This window comes from Bipolaris maydis, assembly GCF_028858645.1.
Source record: "Bipolaris maydis strain C4 unplaced genomic scaffold PSV08scaffold_11, whole genome shotgun sequence".
Lineage (NCBI taxonomy): Eukaryota > Fungi > Ascomycota > Dothideomycetes > Pleosporales > Pleosporaceae > Bipolaris > Bipolaris maydis.
Genome location: NW_027093867.1, coordinates 1378280 through 1398214, shown reverse-complemented (window position 1 = coordinate 1398214; position 19935 = coordinate 1378280). Strand labels below are relative to the sequence as shown.

Sequence of the window (19935 nt, the reverse complement as noted above, 5' to 3'; positions counted from 1 at the left end):
ACCCTAATCACTACACCGGACCCCGTCCCTAACCGCCATCATGGGCTGCGGAATGAGCACAGAGGAGAAGGAGGGAAAGCAGAGAAATGAGGAGATTGAGAACCAGCTCAAGCGCGACAAGCTCATGCAGCGCAATGAGATCAAAATGCTGCTCCTTGGTCAGTATTGCGCGCCGCCTGCACCTGCGACACACAGGCTCTAACACCATGTAGGAGCTGGAGAGTCTGGAAAGTCGACCATCCTCAAGCAGATGAAGCTCATCCACGAGGGCGGCTACTCGCGCGACGAGCGAGAGTCGTTCAAGGAGATCATCTTCAGCAACACGGTCCAGTCGATGCGCGTCATCCTCGAGGCCATGGAGTCGCTCGAGCTCCCGCTTGACGACCAGCGCGCCGAATACCACGTCCAGACCATCTTCATGCAGCCTGCCCAGATCGAGGGCGACAGTCTGCCACCAGAGGTTGGTAACGCCATCTCGGTTCTCTGGAAAGATGCCGGCGTGCAGCAGTGCTTCCAACGCTCGCGCGAGTACCAGCTCAACGATTCGGCCAAATAGTGAGTTCCATCTCAATTTTACCCGTGCATCGCCACTGACCATGTTAGCTACTTCGACTCGATTGACCGCATTGCCGCGCCTGATTATATCCCCAATGACCAGGATGTCCTCCGTTCGCGTGTCAAGACGACTGGTATTACTGAGACGACCTTTATCATCGGCGATCTCACCTACCGCATGTTCGATGTCGGTGGTCAGCGATCAGAGCGTAAGAAGTGGATACACTGCTTCGAGAATGTCACCACCATCCTGTTCCTGGTCGCCATTTCCGAGTACGACCAGCTGCTGTTTGAAGATGAGACTGTCAACCGTATGCAAGAAGCCCTTACATTGTTCGATTCCATCTGCAACTCGCGGTGGTTTGTTAAGACATCCATCATTCTGTTCCTCAACAAGATTGATCGCTTCAAGGAGAAGCTCCCCGTCAGCCCAATGAAGAACTACTTCCCCGATTACGAGGGTGGCCCAGACTATGCGGCTGCATGCGACTACATCCTCAACCGATTCGTCTCACTGAACCAACATGAGACGAAGCAAATCTACACGCACTTTACCTGCGCCACGGATACTATGCAAATTCGATTCGTCATGGCTGCAGTAAACGGTACGTAACACCACATTTGTTTTGTGGCGCACGACGCTAACAGTTTTTTTTTTGCAGATATTATAATCCAGGAGAACCTGCGGTTGTGCGGCTTGATATAAGCACGAGAACGACTGAGTCTACGAACCTCTTTCACCTTGAACTCGTATCACAGCTTGTATGCCTGCCTCATGTCCTTTTACAGGCGTTGTGGACTTTGCTTTGCATGCTTGCGCTTCTGTCGAGAAATGGCTTACTCTCGGCCCGCACCGCTCTCTCTTTGATACCCTGCAGACGGGCCGGCGACGCCATGGATTCACCATCTGCGAAGCGGTTTTTTCTTCTTATCTTTTTTTCCTTTTTTTCCTCTCCCTTGAACATCTTTCTCCTGGACAAGGAGAGATTGGGTATTGGAACCACCGTCCCCTTTGGTACTAAGAAAGTATTTCTGTGGAACATCGAGTCGACGCGTGTGTATGTGTGTGTGTGTGTGTGTGTGTGTAGCAGCTGCCAAAAGAAGGGAGGGGAGGGGAGAGAGGGAGGTTTTCCTCATTTCCTAATACTAAGTCCTGTTTTTTTCCTTTTTTTCCCACCCTCTCTCTCTCCGATAGCCACCATGTTACCTACTTGCCACGTTGTTTGAAGAGAGAGTACGTTTTGTTTTCTTGCTGCTACTTATTCCCTTGTTGATTTGGCCGGTTCCGCCACCGCTTCAAGTATGTACACAGCGTGCGTGAGATATGTAGTGAAATGATGAAAGCAAAAATCTGGTATATGAGAACGCTTTGTTTTTCTTTTTTATCATATGTAGTTATATCGAATATTAATTAATGCAAAGAGAGAGAGAGACAGAGAGAAAAGATAGGATAGTGAGTAGGGGGGAAAGTAATATCATTATATTCTTTTGATCTTGTTTTCTTTTTTTTTAACTCCCTCTGGACAGTCAGGTCCAGATGAAATCTTTTTTTGCTTGTTCGAGATCAAATCTCCGCTGATATGCAAGGGGGAGGTGGGGGTGGGCGGAGGTTTTTTGACCAGGAAAAAAAAAGGGGGGGGAATGGTGGATCAAAAAGAAGAAAAGAAAAGAATTCGACTGACACAAGTCTACATGCGCATGTGTGTATCTTGTATACACACATTACACAATACACGATTCAATGAAACCAGATGATGACTTATCAACAAATGAAAAATAACTAATCCAAAACCCAAACCCTCGGGTTCCTTCCCTCCCTCCCTCCCGTCGCTCGTATTCTTACCATTCTCCCAAACCCGGGAGACGATCAACGATGTGCCGGCTGCAGGCGAAAGCAATTTTCCTCTAACTGATTTTCTCTAGTAAGTAGTCTTGGGAAGGGGGGGTGGTCTTCCTTCCGGGGGTAGAGGGGCTATTCCTGTGTTATTCGGGCCGGATGGTCAAGTAGCGGAGTCTTAGACGTGGTCAGCAATTTCTGGGATGCGAGACTAAGTCGCTGGTGGCGGGCTTTTTTTGTTTTGGTGTTGCGAATGGGTTAGGGGGCGGGTGTGAGGTGAGGGAGAAGTGATGCAGTGCCAAGTGAGGGGAGAGGGGTTTGAGGGGTGTCTGGGAGGGGTTTCATGGTTCGTGGTGGAAGATGATGTTATTTGACAGAAGGGGGGGGGGTGGTGTTTGTGTTTTTCTTTTCTTTGATTTGGAAGGTGCCGGATTGGAGCGGAAGGTGTAGCGCGGGAGGATTGAAAGAGAGAAACTTGGATAGTATAGCATGGGTGAGGGAACATGATGATGTAGGGTTTTTTCTGATTTTAGCCCCAAAATCAGGTATACGTATACTAGAAGGGTAAGCACGACAAATTTTGTTTTACTAACAAACGACGTCAGATGTGGAAAAAGTCTTGCTTGGTGATAGCCGGAGTTGCGGCTTGGCTTGCATCAGCCACGGCAGCAGCCACAGCACCAGCCACGGGTCAGCCGGACGGAACCAGGGGTGCCCAGAGCGCCATGTGGAGGTGCCCAGACAACGCCGCCAATTTAGAGTGGGTTTTGTTATTCAGTAAACACTTACGTATGTATGTAGGTGCGTTGAATGCAGGTGCCGGTGCGGCATATCTGGCAGCATGTATGTCATGTATATTGATAGATACACATGTATACGTATGCATCAACCATGGCTTTCTATCCCAGACCCACCAGCAAGACGTGCCGATTAGCCAGGAACATGGCGAATCGGGGACGGTCAGATGGATGTAACAGAACTGACGCACTCGAGGCCCCCCGCTGGACGGGCTGAGGGACGAGGTGGTGCAGGGCAGATGGGTGGGCTGTGCAGCATCCCACTCGTTCGTACACATGGATGCATGCCAGTAGATACATGGGTGGGCAGATAGGGTGCGCGGAGGGTGCCCCGCTAGAGGCTCTGGTACATGTAGGTGCGTGTAATGTAGTAAGACGCGGGCGTATGTGCATGTGTAGATGGGCTAGGCGCCCGCGTACAGTAGATATGGATAGGTACTCGGGGGCGCGTTGTCTAAGCAGCCAGGGCCGGACGAGCAATAAGACAGAGGCAGTGGGGGGTTTGGAGCGCGGCATTTGCCCCAGCTGACGGCAGAAGAGGAGGAGAAGCCCGGCCTCGTTCAGCCCTCTGTTGTGCGTGCACACACGTACAGGCCTAGATATGCGGCGGCCCCCAAGCCCTCTCTTTTGTCCGTTCCCCCCCTTAAACCTAAACGCCCGGCCAGAAGAAGCATCTCCCTTTCTCTTTTTCTCCCTCGATCTCGACTGAGCAGAGTGCGCGCAGCACATGTCGTGAGCCAACGTCCTGCCAACGGGCGGCGCATCACCAAGCAATACTTGGCTGCCGCGGACCGATCACCAGGGCCTTGATTGAACGCGTAGCCACGCAGCCCCCCCCTCGCCCCGGCGGCGGTGCAGTCGGCAGACCGAGGCTGGCCGCCAACATGCCCCGTCCTACATTTACCACCAGGCTCTCGCTTCCGCACCGCCTCAAGCGCCCGACCAGCTGCTACAACTCGTCCTCGACCCCAAGCACGCAAACCCCAGCCTCCTCCGTGCCTGCCTCGCGCAACAGCAGCCCCCGCACCCGCCCAATGTCCGAGCAGCCCGCCCCAGCTGGCCTGGTGTTGAGGGTCACCGTCATCAAGGGCAGAGACCTGGCTGCAAAGGACCGCAGCGGCACCTCTGACCCCGTGAGCGCCCATCCCCCCCGCGAGCATGGCTAGCTGTCTAGCACATGTGCGCATACATGTACACGCACACAAACACACGCTAACACGGCCGAGCAGTACCTCGTCCTCACCCTCGGCGACGCCAAAATCACCACCCCCACCATCAACAAACAACTCAATCCAGAATGGAACGAGACGCTCGAGCTGCCCGTTGTCGGCGAGCAGAGCCTCCTGCTCGAAGTCGTCTGCTGGGACAAGGACCGCTTCGGCAAGGACTACATGGGCGAATTTGACGTCATACTCGAGGATCACTTCCAGAACGGCCTGGCCCAGCAGGAGCCACAATGGTTTCCCCTCGAGGCCCGCCGCTCCGGCAAGAAGAAGTCGGTCGTCTCGGGCGAGATCCAGATGCAATTCACCCTCATTGACCCCCAAAACCTCAGCGCCAGCCCAGAACAAATACTGCAAAAGTTCTTTGCCATTGCAGGCCAGGCGCCCAGCCCCGACGAGTATGACGAAGACCTGGGCGGCAACAGCAACGGCAACAGCACCGACGCCGAGGAAGACGACGACTCGAGCTCCGACGAGGCCCAGGATGAGTCCAAGAAGGCCGAGAAGAGGGAGAAGCGGCGCAAGAAGCTCAAGCTTGCGCGATTGAAGCGAAAGGTCAAGGGCCAGACCGGCTACGCCTACTCGAGCAGCGGCGATGTGGCTGGTGTTCTTTTCCTTGAAGTCCAGCGATGTTCCGATCTGCCACCGGAGCGCAATGGTGAGTTGTTTTTTGTACCACTCGGCGCCTTCACACACACACACACTGACGCATTTCTCAGTGACACGAACCACATTTGACATGGATCCCTTTGTCATCACATCGCTCGGAAAGAAGACATACCGTACCAAAACGGTCAGACACGACCTTAACCCCGTATTCGACGAAAAGCTCGTCTTCCAAGTCATGCGCCACGAAACCAATTACTCGGTCAACTTCACCGTCATGGACAAAGACAAATTTTCGGGCAACGACTACGTCGGCACGGTGAACTTTCCGCTCGAGAAGGCGATTTCTACAGCTCCCCAAGAGGACCCAGAGACGGGCCTCTACAAGCTCCCAGAACCATCAGATTCCCCCGGCATCTCTCCTGATGGCGGTTCAAAAAAGTCGCGCTTTCGCATCCCAATGTCCCGCTCTGGGTCTACTCACAGCCTCTCTCGTTTGGGCCGGCCATCACTAAAGAAAGAATCGTCGACTGGCTCGCTCTCCGTACAAGATGCGAGCGGGACGCAGCCTCCATCACCAGGGGCTCCGCCCAGTGCCCTTACCGACTCCAACGGCAATCTTACCCCGGGCAGCACGCTCAACCTCCAACCATCAGCTGTGGATGATGAGGACCTGAAAATGTATACCCTTCCCCTGGAATTGAAGCACCAGGAGCGCTGGGAGAACAAGCACAGCCCAACACTTTATATTCGCGCCAAATACCTCCCTTACAAGGCCCTTCGGCAACAGTTTTGGAGAGCCATGCTCAAGCAGTACGACGCTGATGAGAGCGGTTTGCTGGATAAGGTCGAGCTCACCACAATGCTCGACACGCTTGGCTCTACGCTGCACGAAGCCACCATTGACAGCTTCTTTGAGCGATTTGCGTATCGTCACAACGGAGAACACCTCCTCACATTTGATGAGGCCGTAATTTGTCTTGAGGACCAGCTAGAAGCCACAGAAGCAAAGAACGCCAAGACGGATGGGTCTTTTGTATCGGGTTCACAGACACCAATGACCTCTGGAATGCTTACTCCAATCAACCAGAGCAGCTCCACCACTTCCATTCCGGTCTTGGAGACCAATACCCTGGGCAAGGAAGGCGAAGAAGGAGCTGATATCCAGATTGACGATCTGGCAGATGACAAGGGCGAGGAGCACGTCGTTGAGATTCGCGAATGTCCCATCTGCCATCAGCCGAAGCTCAACAAGCGCTCAGACGCTAATATTATTACCCACATCGCTACATGTGCCAGTCAAGACTGGAGACAGGTGAATAACATTGTCATGGCTGGTTTTGTTACGTCAAGCCAGGCTCAGCGCAAGTGGTACTCCAAGGTCATCACCAAGATCTCGTACGGTGGCTACAAGCTGGGCGCAAACTCGGCCAACATCCTTGTTCAGGATCGTCTTACGGGACAGATCAACGAGGAGCGTATGAGTGTTTATGTACGTCTGGGCATCCGTCTGCTTTACAAGGGTTTGAAGGCGAACAACATGGAAAAGAAGCGAAGTAGGTTACTCATCCTCGCATGGAGCCACAAATGCTAACCATTGATAGTCCGCAAGCTTCTCAAGTCTCTCAGCTTCAAGCAGGGACGAAAATACGACGACCCTGCATCTGCCTCTGAGATTATACCCTTTATCAACTTCCATCAACTCGACATGTCCGAGGTCTTGTTGCCCACGGATCAGTTCAAGAACTTTAACGAGTTCTTCTACCGCGCACTGAAGCCGGGTGCGCGCCCATGCTCTGCACCCGACGACCCAAGGGTAATTGTGTCGCCTTCCGATTGCCGAACCGTTGTTTTCAATACCATCGATGCAGCACAGGCCATCTGGGTCAAGGGTCGTGACTTTACCATTGAGCGCCTGCTTGGCGACGCTTATCCGCAAGACGTAAAGCGTTATCATGGAGGATCACTCGGCATCTTCCGACTGGCGCCGCAAGACTACCATCGTTTCCACATCCCTGTCGATGGAGTCTTGGACGAACCAAAGACGATTGAAGGTGAATACTACACTGTAAACCCAATGGCTATTCGCTCAGCGTTGGACGTGTACGGTGAAAATGTCCGAGTCGTTGTTCCCATTGACTCTGTTGCACATGGCCGTGTCATGATTATTTGTGTAGGCGCCATGATGGTCGGTAGTACCGTTATCACGCGCAAGAAGGGCGAGCAAGTCAAGCGTGCTGAAGAGCTCGGCTATTTCAAGTTTGGTGGCAGTACCTTGCTGCTCCTTTTCGAGCCTGGCCAAATGCGATACGATGAGGATCTTGTGGAAAACTCAAACTCTGCGCTGGAGACTCTTGTAAGTACCATCTGATTCCTACGTTGTGTCGATTTTGCTAACACTCTGCCAGGTCCGCGTCGGCATGTCCATTGGCCACAGTCCCAACAGGCCAGCTCACGTTCCAGACATGCGCAAAAGCAACCCTACCCATGAAGAGAAGCAGGATGCCAAGCGCCGTATCGAGGGTAGCTTGGCACCTGCAGGTGTCAAAGGACCCATGCCTGGCGCTGGCATGTAGAATAGATCGCGTTAGAGTGTGCACGAATAGGCACACACAAAAGGCATGGACAGGCTTGGATATTCAGTATCATTCTTGTGGTACGCTTGGCGTAACGAGGTTATGATGGAATGTAAGCATACGGATCAGCGGCGTGGATTGTCGCTTTTTCTCGGGCGTTTCTAAGAGGTTTTCTCGAGTTGTGGTGGATAAGGTGCATCCTAGAGAGATATCGTATTATGTACATATATTTACATTACTTACTTGCATGCATGTTTGATTGCTGCGCTGTGGGGAACGCTAATCACCTCGTCACGTGCACGCGCTAGTCCTGAAATCATTGTTTTGATGATGCTGGCGGCAGGTGCACACACCAACTTGCTTGCTCCCGTGTGACGACCGTTCCCCTCCACTCCCGTCGCCCAAGGATATTCACGTTACCGCCTAATCATTACACACGCCCTGCCTATACTAAGAGCATAACTTGGATCGCACGCGCATTGCCTTCACTCGCGCCCAACTTTACTCGACGATAGCTCGCCTGTCCGCCGCGCCCATGCACGCGCTTTGACCGAACACCAACTCTTCGAACCCCGTGACGCAGAAACTGGACTCATGACTACCATCTTCGTGCGCTCCCCGCTGCAATCGCTTCCTATGGCCACAAACCGACCGACGACGCGACGAAGGAGCGCAAAACAAGCTTTCGACGATGACGATGCGCCGCCTGTGCAGAAGCGGCCAAGGACGGAAGTAAATGGGACGACCAAGAAGCCAACTGCTGCGCCAAAGAAGAAAGCCAAAGCTGCTGCGTACGACGAGGACGATGATGGCTTTCAATTCTCGCGTCGCACATCGCGAAGGACCACGAAAGCACCTCCAGTACCGGAACCAGAGCCCCTACCCGTGGAGAAGGCTGTGCAGCCCGCGCGTCGCAAGAAGCAATCGATTGCGGCAGTCGGCCCAGAATCACCAGACTCGGGGAAAAGACGGAGGTCAGCGCGTATTTCTGGCGACAGAGAGCAGTTGGAGGTGCGGACAAAACCCAAGGAGCCTGCTGCAGCAAAACCACGGACCAAGAAGAGCGCCGCCCCCGTAGTGAAGGAAAAGAAGAATCAAACTACCCCGGCTCCGGAAGTGCAACCACAAGCAAACGCGTACCCTGGCGTGCAAACACCCACGCACAATGAGTTGCAGAATGCGAAGAAGCGTGATCCAAACGCCCAAAGAATTATGCTGCCTTTTGCAGACACTCCAGTCATTGCGCGGAATAAGGAGATGCGAAAGGGGAACAAAGATGGACACCGGAGAAGCAGTACAGGCTTACGAGGGAGGAGAGCAAGCTCCCTGATTGATAGTGGTCAGTCGAATGGTGAGTTTGGACAGATTGTGCATGCACAAGCCAATGCATTGGGCAGCGCGTCTGCAAGTAGCACATGCTAATTTTTGTTGCAGCGCTACCTCATTCCGAAGTCGAAGTCCGAGAGTTCTACAAATACATTGAGCAAAGTCTACCCGAGCCGCGGCGAATGAAGCAACTCCTGACATGGTGCGGATCGCGAGCGCTACCATCAAAGCCGTCGGGCAATGTTAAAAATGCGAATGCGATCATGGCTGGTATGTGGTGATAAATCGCAAGATTGAAAGCTGGAGTGGCTAATTGAAATCAGCACGGGCGATTGAACAAGAACTCATTGACGATTTCGCTGGCAAACCCGAGTTATCAGATTGGTTCAGCAGGGTACATGTGCCGGCTTTGATACATTACGAGCTCCAAATTGACAAGTATGCAGGAGGAGACTGCACTACCACCAGTAGTGAAGAAACCGAATCCCCAAAACGAGAAGAATCAAGCCACGTTAGAGGAACTAGAAGCAGAAATCAAACTGTATGTTGGGGTATTCTACGGAATACAAAAGATGCTATATAACTAACTTGAACGCAGACTGGAAGAAGAAAAGGCCGCATGGGAAGCCATAGCTTCATCCTCAAAAACCATGCCTCCACCCCCCGCACCTTCAATACCCACGTCCACACCCTCACTATCAGATATCGACATGTCATTCCTCGACCCCGACCAAGCCGCTATACTCTCCGCCCTCCAATCCTCATCACAACCACAATCAGCCCCGCAACCACCTTCATCAGCATTCACATTCACATCCCCCACAACATTACAAACGCACCTCACTTCGCTCGCCAACTCGCTCGAACCCAACATCGATCTCTTCGCAGACGGCGTCCACAAAATCGAGCAGTACAGACAGACGGCAGAGCGTGTGGCCGAGCGCGTGCTGGGCACGGCGGCAAAGCGGCTGGAAGAAAGAGACAAAGAGGCCAAAGAGCGCGCGGGCACCCAGGGTATTGGCGTCGGCGATGTACTGCGGGGTCTCGCTGGTGTGCTGGGGGAGCAATAAAGAAAGGATCTTTGTTCGGTTTTTTTTTCTTCCCATCATCCCCTTGAGAAAAGGAGAGACAGAGAGAGAGAGACTGAAATCGAATTAAAGTTTTTTTTGACTGTGTCGATAGCCCTTTTTTGGGGGGAGGAGAGGCTTCTTCCTTTCTGTCTATCTATCTCTCTTTCCTTCTTTCTTTTGAGGGGATAGGGAAAGTTTGCAACGCCCTCATGGTATGAGAATGAATCTATGTCGGAGTTCTTTTTTTGGGGCCTTTCTAGAGCTTTTATGGGGTGTTTTCCCCTTCTCCCCGTCTATGTGTGTTTGGCCAACTTGGCATTTGCGGGTATATCGTAGGTTTTTGTTTACTGTGTGAAGCGGGGGGGTTTTTTTGGACATGTGTTTTTTTGGTTCTACCATGGAAACGGTCGGGGAGCATTGCGATTTAGGGAGAGACGATATACCAAATTCTGCTTACCTTTTGTTTGTTTAAACTTGAGTTGAAATTTTTTTTTTAAAAAAAAAAACGCTGAAAAATACATATTGATGTTTGGAATTTCTGAGTCCTTTAGTCCCTCTCACCTTGCCCTTTTTTTTCAGAACTCGAGTATAAGCAGAGAGAGAGAGAGAAAGAAATATACTGCATATCTGGTTCAACATGTGATTTTCTAGTTCTTAACACACCATATCGCCAATCTAGCGATTTCATCCTCCAAATCTAGCACGAAGCCCATGGTTAAGCGGAGAAACAACAGACGCTGCTCAAGATACACGAGGACGTCTAGATCCGTCTCCACAAGCTGGTGTGGCGTGCGGCCGAGGAGCTGGCACCATGCGTCATCTGAGAGGATGAGTTTGCCGGAGCCAATCTGGCCTGTTTCATCTAGTATGGGACCGAGCTGCACATACAAAAATGTATCCAAAGATCAGCCTGATTTTACTTTGTTTGCTCAAAGCAAGAGATAACAAGAGACTTACGATTTTAGGGTTAATACGTAGAGTGACTAGGTTCTCACAGTGTTTGCATTTCACATGGACGCTGTTAGCGAAGAGCGGGATACCGCAGCATTCGTTGCTCATGAGCATGTTGCGCTTGAAGGGAGTGACGATGTTGAGGCCTGTGATGAGGACGCTGAGGTAGCCGACTATTCTTTCCTTTGTACTGGAATGAGATAGGGAGCGGGCGACGCTGTCGATATCAGCAAGCGTGTACAGTGCTTTTATGGCTGCGTTCTCGAAAGACTGGATTGCGGTTTGGGGGATGGTGAAGAGAGGGTTCACGTGTTCCCGCTTTGTGAGGCGTTGGGCCATTGCTCGGAGACGCCGGGCGTCACCCATGTCGGGGTCGATGTCCACTCGCGAACCGCTTGTGATTGTGAGTTTCGCTGTCTTGTCGATGCGCCAGCTGGGGTTGGAAATGAGTAGGATGGTCGTGAAGGGCGTGAAGAGAGATGCAGAGTCGCACATGGAGGAGTATAGAGTCAGGAGGCCATCAACTGTGTCGTCAAAGATGCCCAGAGATATGAGTTCGGAAGTTGTGCCGTTGCGATTCATGTCTAGTGTGGTTAGCCTTTTTCTGTAAATGGTGGAATATAAGACGAATGTCAACATGCATTTCTTTTTTGCCCCAATGCTCCTCACACAGACAAGCAGCTTGGGTTCGTCAATGTCATACCCGCCATCCATGAAGTTTTTTAATGTCATCAGCCCAGTTAGTGCCCTACTTTCCTTCACACCATACGGCCTCTTGAATCTGCTTCCATCATCACTACCCTCATATACCGCAAAATGGCAGTTTCTCTCGCCTTCAGGGAACATACTCGTGAACAGTGGTGCTGTGCTAGGCGCCAGTGTGTTGAATTCAGACGAGTTTGAAATGTGCACTGTCCATATGCCAACGAGTTGGCCAAGCTTCAGCTTGTATCGAGTTTCGGCATACCAGAGGCGTACAGTGAGTACTCCTGTGTCGTCTGCAACCATGACTTTGATGCATCCTTGGGCGGCTTTGTGTGACTTGGTAGGTCGAACTTGGTCGTTGAAATTCACTATACGGCCCATGAGAGCAAGTTTACATGGGCCAGGTTCGAGAGAACCTATCTCGGCTTCCTCGTAGTCCAGTGTGGGCTATGAGTTGTTGGCAATGACCTGATAATGGGGTTATCGAGATAACATACTATCCATGTACTTGCTATGTCTACTCCTGTCGGGGCATGAGCGGACTGCATATCCCCTGAGGTGAAGCCATCACTGTTCTCTGATGGCGAGGATGAAAAGTAGAACTGTATTGACGACGGTGGTGGCATCATCGAGCGTGAGCTTCGGGTTTTGAGGCAAACACAAATGTGTTGAGGTGAGGGTTGGTTCGAAAAACAGAGTTGCTCCTTCCTCTTCTGACTGTCTGACTAAAACAACATCAACATCTGCCTATAGCGTAAGAATATTGAGATGCATATCAAAAACAAGTGCATATATCCTATAACAACAACATTTGTGAGAAGACATCGGACACCGTCTCTGTTTTCTTGTCGTGGTGATATCTCGACACTGTAAAAGAAAACTTTGGACTAGATTCTATTGCATATTTCTAGCGACAAGCACACATCATGAAAGAAACAAATCAAATTTGAGAAGACATTTTATATTACTTTAACGAGAGTAAGGAGTTGGTCAAACTAATCGCAAGCACAGCTAGCCGTGCAAATCGTCAGGTTAGTCAAGCAACTGGTGCATACCAAGTAGCCATCACGTGTCATTAGACGCCTAGAAGAGCTTGTGCTCGAGAGTCATGTCGTTCTCGGGTTCAAGGCCGACACAGGCGCGGAAGATGTTGGTGAGAGCTGCACGTTGCTTGGCAAGAGCGTTGACAACTGGAGTGCCAGGAGGGGTGAGAGGAGCCTGAAAATAAGTTAGTCAAATGAGAAGCATAACAGTCTGTCTGACGTACCTTGAGCATGTAGCTGAGGACGCTAAGCACGCTATGGAAGTTGTTGAACTTGGCGTCGCTACCTTCACCAGCCTGAGCCCTCCACTGTACACGGGTCATCATCTCGGCGACGAGCACGAGATCGATGATCAGAGGCGAAGCCAGAAGGGAGTCCTCGCAGACATTGAACAAGCTGATGGTCTGGTGGCCATCAAGGAAGATCTCAGCGTAGTACTCGTCCAGAGCACGCTTGTCGTCTCCAACAGCAGGCATGTACTTAATGACGACACAGTGGTCAGGGTGCTCGCCATCTTTGTACAGAACGTTGTTGGCGGCGACCATGTCGTCGACAACGTTGGACTTGGAGATCTCCTTGGAACGGAACTGCTTCTGAGAGCTGAGGTTCATACCATCATTGTTGCCCAGATGGTTGTACGAGGCAATCGAGGTGAGCTTGATACCAGCGCTGATCATGAAGTCAACGAGGGCAGACTTCATCTTGGTCTGGCCAGACTTGAAATCATCACCACCGATGAAGGCGTTGTGCTTCTCGGCGAGCTGAATGGCACCAGGGACAAAGGTGTTTTGAGGAGAACCGTTGATGAAGGGAACACCCTCGAGAATCGAGGCGACGGCGAAGACAGTCGAGGGAGCAACTTCCTCGTGGCCAGATTCAATGGCCTTGAGAAGGTTGTCCGCGGTGTCGTTGACGCCCTCCAGGATGTCGGCATAGCGCTCAGTGTTTGCAGTCCACTGCACAATCACCTTGTCAAGCCCGTTGGCAGCCTTGAACTCACTGTTGAGTTGTTAGCAAGGATACTCATGTCACATGTAGAACATCACTTACCGGATATCCTTGCGGATCTGCTCAACATGGGCCATGGAAGCCTTGGTACCCTCCAGGACGTTGTCAGCACGCTCTTCCTGGTTGGCAGCGATAAAGTCCGGGTAGTAGATGCTGGGAAGGGGCTTCATGGCGCTCATCTCCTTGCGAACCAGAGACTTCAGAGACGGAGACAGGACTTTGGCGCGGTCCATGGCGTCAGCCAGGTTCATGCCGCTGATATCCCATCCGCCAACCACGAGGTCGTTTGGATGAACCATAGGCAGAAGATCATGGAACGGAATATGGATCTCTTGGCCGGTCTTGCTGTCGACACCAAGCTTGGTAGTAGAACCCATGATGACGGAGCCATAGTAGTTGGCACCGCGCTTACCCTCTTTGGTTTCCCAGACCAGGTTACGCTTGTTAGCAATGATACCGGCCGTAACTGTGGTACCGTTGTTGCCGCCCCAGCCTACCAGCATGACACCGGTCTTGGGGACTTTGCGGTCAACCTTGAAGTCATAAAGGGTCTCCTTGGGAACAGCGACATAGTGGCCGTCGGCGTTCTTGGTGACGTCGGTGGTGCGGTAAGTGTACTTTGTCTTGATGGTGTCCTCGGTATACTCGACATTGGGCGAGTTGACGACGAAAGGAGCCTTGGGGGCCGCCTTCACCTCCAACCCATTCGCGTTGCCGACGCTTTCTTCTGCGTGTGGTGCCATGATGATTTTAATTCAAGTTCTTGTTGATTTGGTGAACTTAGTTGCGGAAGTCTAGATCCGACGCTGCCCCAGAAGGAGAAGTACGTCGGCCGGCGAATGGGTTGTGGATCCTGCGGGGTGTTAGTCAAATCCACCTCCACGTCGTGAAGTCGGTCCCCATGGGGTTGTGGAGGAGGGGTACTTACGAGCTGAGGAGATTGGAAAACGTCTTGACAGCTGGGCAATGGCCCGAGGGAAATTTCAGGTGTGGTTGATGAAAAAAGGAGATTGTAAGCTTGTCGGCTGGCTATGGTCTACAATGGGAGAATGTTGGTGTGTGAAGGCAGGCAGAAGCTGGGGCGCCGTGTAGTCACTTAAATGCTCTCGTGCCGCTGCTGACTTATCACTACCACTCACAACCGCTCCCGCCTGCAGCCGGCCAACGTGTTCACCCACCGCCTCTTTGTCGTTACCTCTTGGTTCTCCACTTTTCGTCGTCGCCATTATTGCCGTAGTCCTCTTGAGGCGTAGAAACACCAATCGATGCCTCGCACGAGTCCTTGGGATATTCGCCATGTGCCGCTATCACCCCCACTAAGTGGCTATCATGCAGTAGCAACCTCGTTGGGTTTGGCAAAAGACGCAAGTGACGTGGAAAAGAGCGCCGTATGAGCCTAAGGAGACGGTACATTGTATGGACAGCTGTCGTTGTATGTGCTCGGACGGCATCCTACAGTATCTACAGAGCTCTCAACACATCCCACCTTCTTGACGAGTACCCCACCATCACGTGTTTACATACTAGTCGAAGCGGCAGGTGCCTCGACACCCAGGCATCACTCGGGCGCCTTGCTAGAGCGCCTAGCATCAGACGGAGCGTTAGGCTTCAGGCCAAGTCATTGCCTTGGCGATTTCTAGTCCATCAGTCTCCATCGACCAGACCAAAAGACCGAGTCTTGTGCAGCGCAGAAGTATGACGACCAGCTTCCTGAGCCAGATGTTGTTTCAAAGCTCGGCCGTGTCGCCAGTCGAGGACAAAGGTGGCATTCGAAACGCGGGGAGCTTCAAAAATGTTTGCACAAGGGCAAAGGCACGCGACGCGGTTGGCAACAGAAAAAAATGGTCACCGGGGCAATCAGAGGCCATGCAAGATACGAGTCCTGCCATCACACAGTGTTCTAACATGGAAAGTATCCTGGACATAAACTCGACAGGGAGCCGCGTTATTTTAGCCGTCTGGGAAACAGGCGAACAGGTGTGGGGCGTAAAGCTAAGTATTTGGAGGCAGGAACCCTGCTGCTGCTTGCATCAGGCCGGATACGGTAGGCTGCATGTGGAAATGAGCGATCGACCTGTGGGCCATGTGAGGGCGGGTGTGGGTGTGGGCGGCATTTGTTGTTTGCAGCGCCATTGCTTGTTGCTCGCGCCATGAGACGATTCGAAACAGCAGGTTCCGAAGGGATGATGCAACATGGCCATGGACGTTCGCTTACTGTGCAGTGACGCAGCCGGCGGGGGATGGAGATTGGTGATTGTGGGCAAGCAGGTGCTATTTATGCTGCGAAAGGGGTGGTGAGGCGCCATAATCTGCTGTCTGCAACGTAGTAGATCGGGCAGCTGGGAGCGATGTCACGTCGAGCCAATCAGGCGGGGCGACTAGTGCTGGTCCCCTGGCGGCTGTTCGGCGCAGGGACAGGATGCGAACAAGGAGCCTCGGACCGCCGACTCGCCAGCACAGTAAGTACAGTCAGTCTTCGGTCGCTTCCTGACGGCTCGCAGCGACGCCGCGCTGTGCGACAGCATCGAGGGCCAGGTGGCCGCCCCCGTGGCCGGCGCGGCGTGGCGAGGCTGGGCAGGGCAGCCGCTGCGTGGGTGTCGAGAGATCCGGCGCGGGAGGGGTTTCATGACAGTTGGCAGCTGTAATGGATGGGGATGGATGGGTATAGATGGGTATAATGGCGGCCATGCTGGAACGGCGAGGACCGCACGATTCAGCCGACAGTGCAAGCTGCCGCCCCGTGCACGCCAAAGGAAATGCCCGCCGAATCATCGCCCGCACGGCCGACCTCCCCCCAGCACGCCCAATTCCCCAGCGCGCGAATTGCGTGCAGACGACGACGAGAACCCCCGCTGGCGGCCACAGGTGCCGGGGGCGATTGGCCCTTCGCCTTTGATTGCCGGCCGGCGAGGCTGCGTGCTGGCCGGTCTGTATGGGCAATGCGCCGCCGCCGTCATTACCGCGTCGTGGTTGCTTTCTGTTTGGCTTCGCGATACCCAACATTGCGCGTGTCGATTGTGGGGCCCGGCACCCTCTACCACGGCTACATATGGACGTGCTAGCCATTTTCCAGCCGCTGCCCTTCTAAGCTCGTAGCCTTTTCGGGCCCACGCCCGCATGCTGCCCCTGATTGAGCATGGTCCACACCGTTTCTGAAGATCAAACAGCCCTGTGTGTCCAGCGTCGTCGTTCGGCGCACGCTTGTAGCCGTCGTCGACCACTGTCTGCCGCCCGCCTTGCTCTTCTTCCATGTCACCACCCTCGACAAATACAATCACCCCCCCTCCCCCCCCGCTGGCCGCAAACAATCCCCATCCTGACTCCGGCACCGCCTGCCTCGTTATCGCTCCCGTGCGCGAGCTCTGCATGCCAATATGGATCGAATGAGCACCCTTCCAACTATCAAATGCTCGTCGTGTGCCGTCGACATTGATATCCTCCATCTGGCCGACCATGTCTGCGCTGCAGTCCCGGCGCCCGGTGAGTACCATACAACGCTGTATTGCCTACCCAAACTAACCCCCCTCTTAGCAGCGCCAGTGCCCGAGCCCATGTCTCCTACCTCGACAGTCGTCACCGACTCTCCTCAGTCTGTTCTTTCTCCAAAAATCAACCGCGCAGCAACTTTCGGCGGCCCAACGTTCAGCAATCGATCTGACCGGCCAGCGCCCTCTGGCCGCATGCCTCCCCCTCCTCGCATTGATTCCAACGCAGCGAGTAAGCAATCAGAATGACACCGAGTCTGCAGAGAAACTTGCGTGCTGATTTGTACAGACAAGCCATTCAGGCCGTTAGATCCCTCGCCCATCAGTGACTACAGCAATCCTCAAAGTCACTCTTCAGGACTGGCCCCGCCAAGGTCTCCTTACAAAATGACTCGCAGTGTAACATCACCGGTAGACCAACCAAGGGCTCCTCGCTCGCCTGGCCTCAGTTCAAATCTAGACTGTGCTTTTCCGCCATTTCCCCCCAAGACACCAACCAGCGCCAAACCTCAACCACGAGAACGTCTGGATCCCTACCAAAACTACGCCCAACCAAGCCCATTATTTGCGCCACTTAGCCCACGCTTTGATGGAGGGGAGAATATTACCAAGCGCATGAACACCATTGCACCAGGACCGTTTGATGGAAAGAATGATCCAAGGCCAAGTAGAACAAGCGCATCAGGCCAGGCTGTAAATGCATCTACAAGTGGCCACCAGAGGACAGGCACACAAGGCAGTATCTCAAGCAACAGGAGCTTTCCTCAAGTACGGTCCTCTGTAACGTCGAATACTTCGCGCAGCTCTGGATATTCTAACCGCAGTGTTGGCCTCCCTTCTCACCCAAAGCTACGCGTTGGAAACATAGAGGCTCTACCCCCGCGCCCAGAGGCCGATGAGCAGACTGAAGGCATTGATGCTTTCCTGGACCGCTTGCAAAAGGAATCCTCGCGCTCTTCTCAGCCAGCTCAGCCAGCTCAGCCAGCTCAGGAGAACATCACGCCAGAGCCGGTGCGACAGAACAGCCGAAGCAAGAGAGAACCACCACCACGACCAAGAAGGCCCTCAGAAAGGGATTTACCACCGATGGATATGAGTGACTTGGATACATCCGATTTCTTCCCTCAAGGCAACATGTTTCCTTCACCGGGCCCAAGCCGTAATGGTTCTGTGAGCGACATGCCGCGAGGCCTTGCACCATCTCGCTCTTTACGTCCTCCGCCACTGGCTGCCGCAGGGCCCAGTGATGGACAGTCAAACTCGCTTCACACACCTTCTGATTCTGGCTTCTCTGACGATTCCTATGGCAGCTCTGGTGTCCGAAGCACAGCTAGCTCAAGGTCAAGCCCGCCAGAATCGGAAGCTGCTCACTCGCGCCAAGCTTCCAAAATAGGCCGCCCAGACTATGCTGCCGAAGAGAATCCTAGGAGAAGTCCAAGTCCTACCGGATTGGGACCATACCCGCGAGCGCCATCTCCGGGCCCTCGACAACCCATGTTCCCACCAGGCATCAGCATGCAGTATCCAGAGTCTCCCATAGATCCCGCCGTACAAATGGGTGCACGAACTCCACTCGGCATGTTCCCAAAAGACCCAATGGCTCAAGACTACAGCCGAAGCCCACTCAGGAGTATGGCTGGGCCTGAAGTGCGCCAGCAAGATGCGCAGCGGTCCAAGCCTGCTAGCAAGGGTAACTGTCGTGGATGCTCTGAGCCTATTGTTGGAAAATCCGTCAAAGACTCGTCGGGTCGTCTCACTGGGCGGTATCACAAGCACTGCTTTGTTTGCAGAGAATGCGCAGACCCTTTCCCCACGGCCGAGTTCTACGTCTTTAACAACTCACCTTACTGCGAGCGTCACTACCATAAGCTCAATGGATCACTGTGCAACACCTGCAACCGCGGCATCGAAGGTCAGTACCTCGAAACAGACACGCGACAAAAATTCCACCCTAGGTGCTTTGCATGCTTCACTTGCCGTCTCATTCTGCGGGACGGTTATTTTGAAGTTGCTGGGCGAAGGTATTGCGAGCGACATGCCCAGACCGCCGCGGCTCCGCCGAGAAACCACCTCGGACCTGGAAATTACAGACCACGAAACCTACAGAAACGTGGAACGAGACTCATGATGATGGCCTAAGCCGTCTTTCTTTTCCTTTTGTCTACTTATACGCCCATTTCCTTTTCGGTATGTCATATCGTTTAGCGTTTTCTCGTTTTCTGACATCGTACGAATATTCACCCTCTTCATTCTTTCTTGTCCGGCGAGTCCGGTTTTGTATCATATTTTCTGCCCTATACCCCTTACTCTATACATTCCTTACTCATTGTAATCACCGTTTGTACTGATGGCGGCCGATGAGCGTGCGCAAGCTGAGTAGGTGGTTCGTTGATGGCTGGATATTATACCCCCCTTTTTTGGATTTTACACACAATTGTGGTCTCTGGAAGACACATCTTGGCCTGTTGGATGCGGTCCAAATTTACGTATACGCCTGCCTGTAGTATATATAATGTTTATTGTTCATTACAATGTCTTTGAGTGCAAAGGGTGGTTGTTGTGACTGAATTTGACCTGTCGAGTAGATGCTACCCTGCTTGGACTTGTGATGATTGGAGGGTATCGGGTTTAGTGAGCAGTGTTCTGACTCGGCCTCTACTTTAGGTGTATTCGAGGCATGCAGGGGTGGGTATCAGTATCAGACATAACAGCATTGACTATCCGGCAAAAAACATCGACACTACCATTGACGA

General features: G+C 52.8%; 6 protein-coding genes across 6 annotated transcripts; 4 read left to right on the top strand and 2 right to left on the bottom strand.

Annotated features, from left to right (window-relative positions):
- Positions 1–40: 40 nt before the first annotated feature.
- On the top strand, positions 41–1272 carry PSV08DRAFT_364507 (guanine nucleotide binding protein, alpha subunit; the record flags this gene model as incomplete). Its single annotated transcript, XM_014221811.2, has 4 exons — positions 41–158; positions 213–555; positions 604–1160; positions 1218–1272. The coding sequence occupies 4 exons, from the start codon at positions 41–43 to the stop codon at positions 1259–1261; spliced, it is 1062 nt and encodes a 353-aa protein (XP_014077286.1). The 3' UTR covers positions 1262–1272.
- A 2801-nt stretch (positions 1273–4073) lies between these two features.
- Positions 4074–7871, top strand: PSV08DRAFT_207411 (phosphatidylserine decarboxylase-domain-containing protein; the record flags this gene model as incomplete). The annotated part of the gene is made up of 6 exons (XM_014221812.2): positions 4074–4322; positions 4419–4810; positions 4922–5070; positions 5132–6574; positions 6623–7374; positions 7427–7871. 6 exons carry the CDS (start codon positions 4074–4076, stop codon positions 7592–7594), a joined length of 3153 nt encoding a protein of 1050 aa, XP_014077287.1. The 3' UTR covers positions 7595–7871.
- A 123-nt stretch (positions 7872–7994) lies between these two features.
- PSV08DRAFT_9692 (Mis12-Mtw1 protein family-domain-containing protein) lies at positions 7995–10094 on the top strand. Its single transcript, XM_014221813.2, has 5 exons — positions 7995–8945; positions 9029–9190; positions 9244–9314; positions 9367–9461; positions 9519–10094. Exons 1-5 carry the CDS (start codon positions 8189–8191, stop codon positions 9988–9990), a joined length of 1557 nt encoding a protein of 518 aa, XP_014077288.2. The 5' UTR covers positions 7995–8188; the 3' UTR covers positions 9991–10094.
- A 543-nt stretch (positions 10095–10637) lies between these two features.
- PSV08DRAFT_184774 (uncharacterized protein) lies at positions 10638–12272 on the bottom strand (the record flags this gene model as incomplete). The annotated part of the gene is made up of 4 exons (XM_066091907.1): positions 10638–10868; positions 10948–11539; positions 11579–12093; positions 12144–12272. 4 exons carry the CDS (start codon positions 12270–12272, stop codon positions 10638–10640), a joined length of 1467 nt encoding a protein of 488 aa, XP_065948735.1.
- A 402-nt stretch (positions 12273–12674) lies between these two features.
- PSV08DRAFT_9689 (uncharacterized protein) lies at positions 12675–14778 on the bottom strand. The gene is made up of 4 exons (XM_014221815.2): positions 14626–14778; positions 13740–14550; positions 12914–13688; positions 12675–12864 (listed from the first exon to the last, which is right to left on the bottom strand). The coding sequence occupies exons 2-4, from the start codon at positions 14438–14440 to the stop codon at positions 12730–12732; spliced, it is 1611 nt and encodes a 536-aa protein (XP_014077290.1). The 5' UTR covers positions 14441–14550; positions 14626–14778; the 3' UTR covers positions 12675–12729.
- A 2293-nt stretch (positions 14779–17071) lies between these two features.
- Positions 17072–19683, top strand: PSV08DRAFT_378850 (uncharacterized protein; the record flags this gene model as incomplete). Its single annotated transcript, XM_066093357.1, has 3 exons — positions 17072–17164; positions 17246–17414; positions 17472–19683. 3 exons carry the CDS (start codon positions 17072–17074, stop codon positions 19319–19321), a joined length of 2112 nt encoding a protein of 703 aa, XP_065948734.1. The 3' UTR covers positions 19322–19683.
- Positions 19684–19935: the final 252 nt, after the last annotated feature.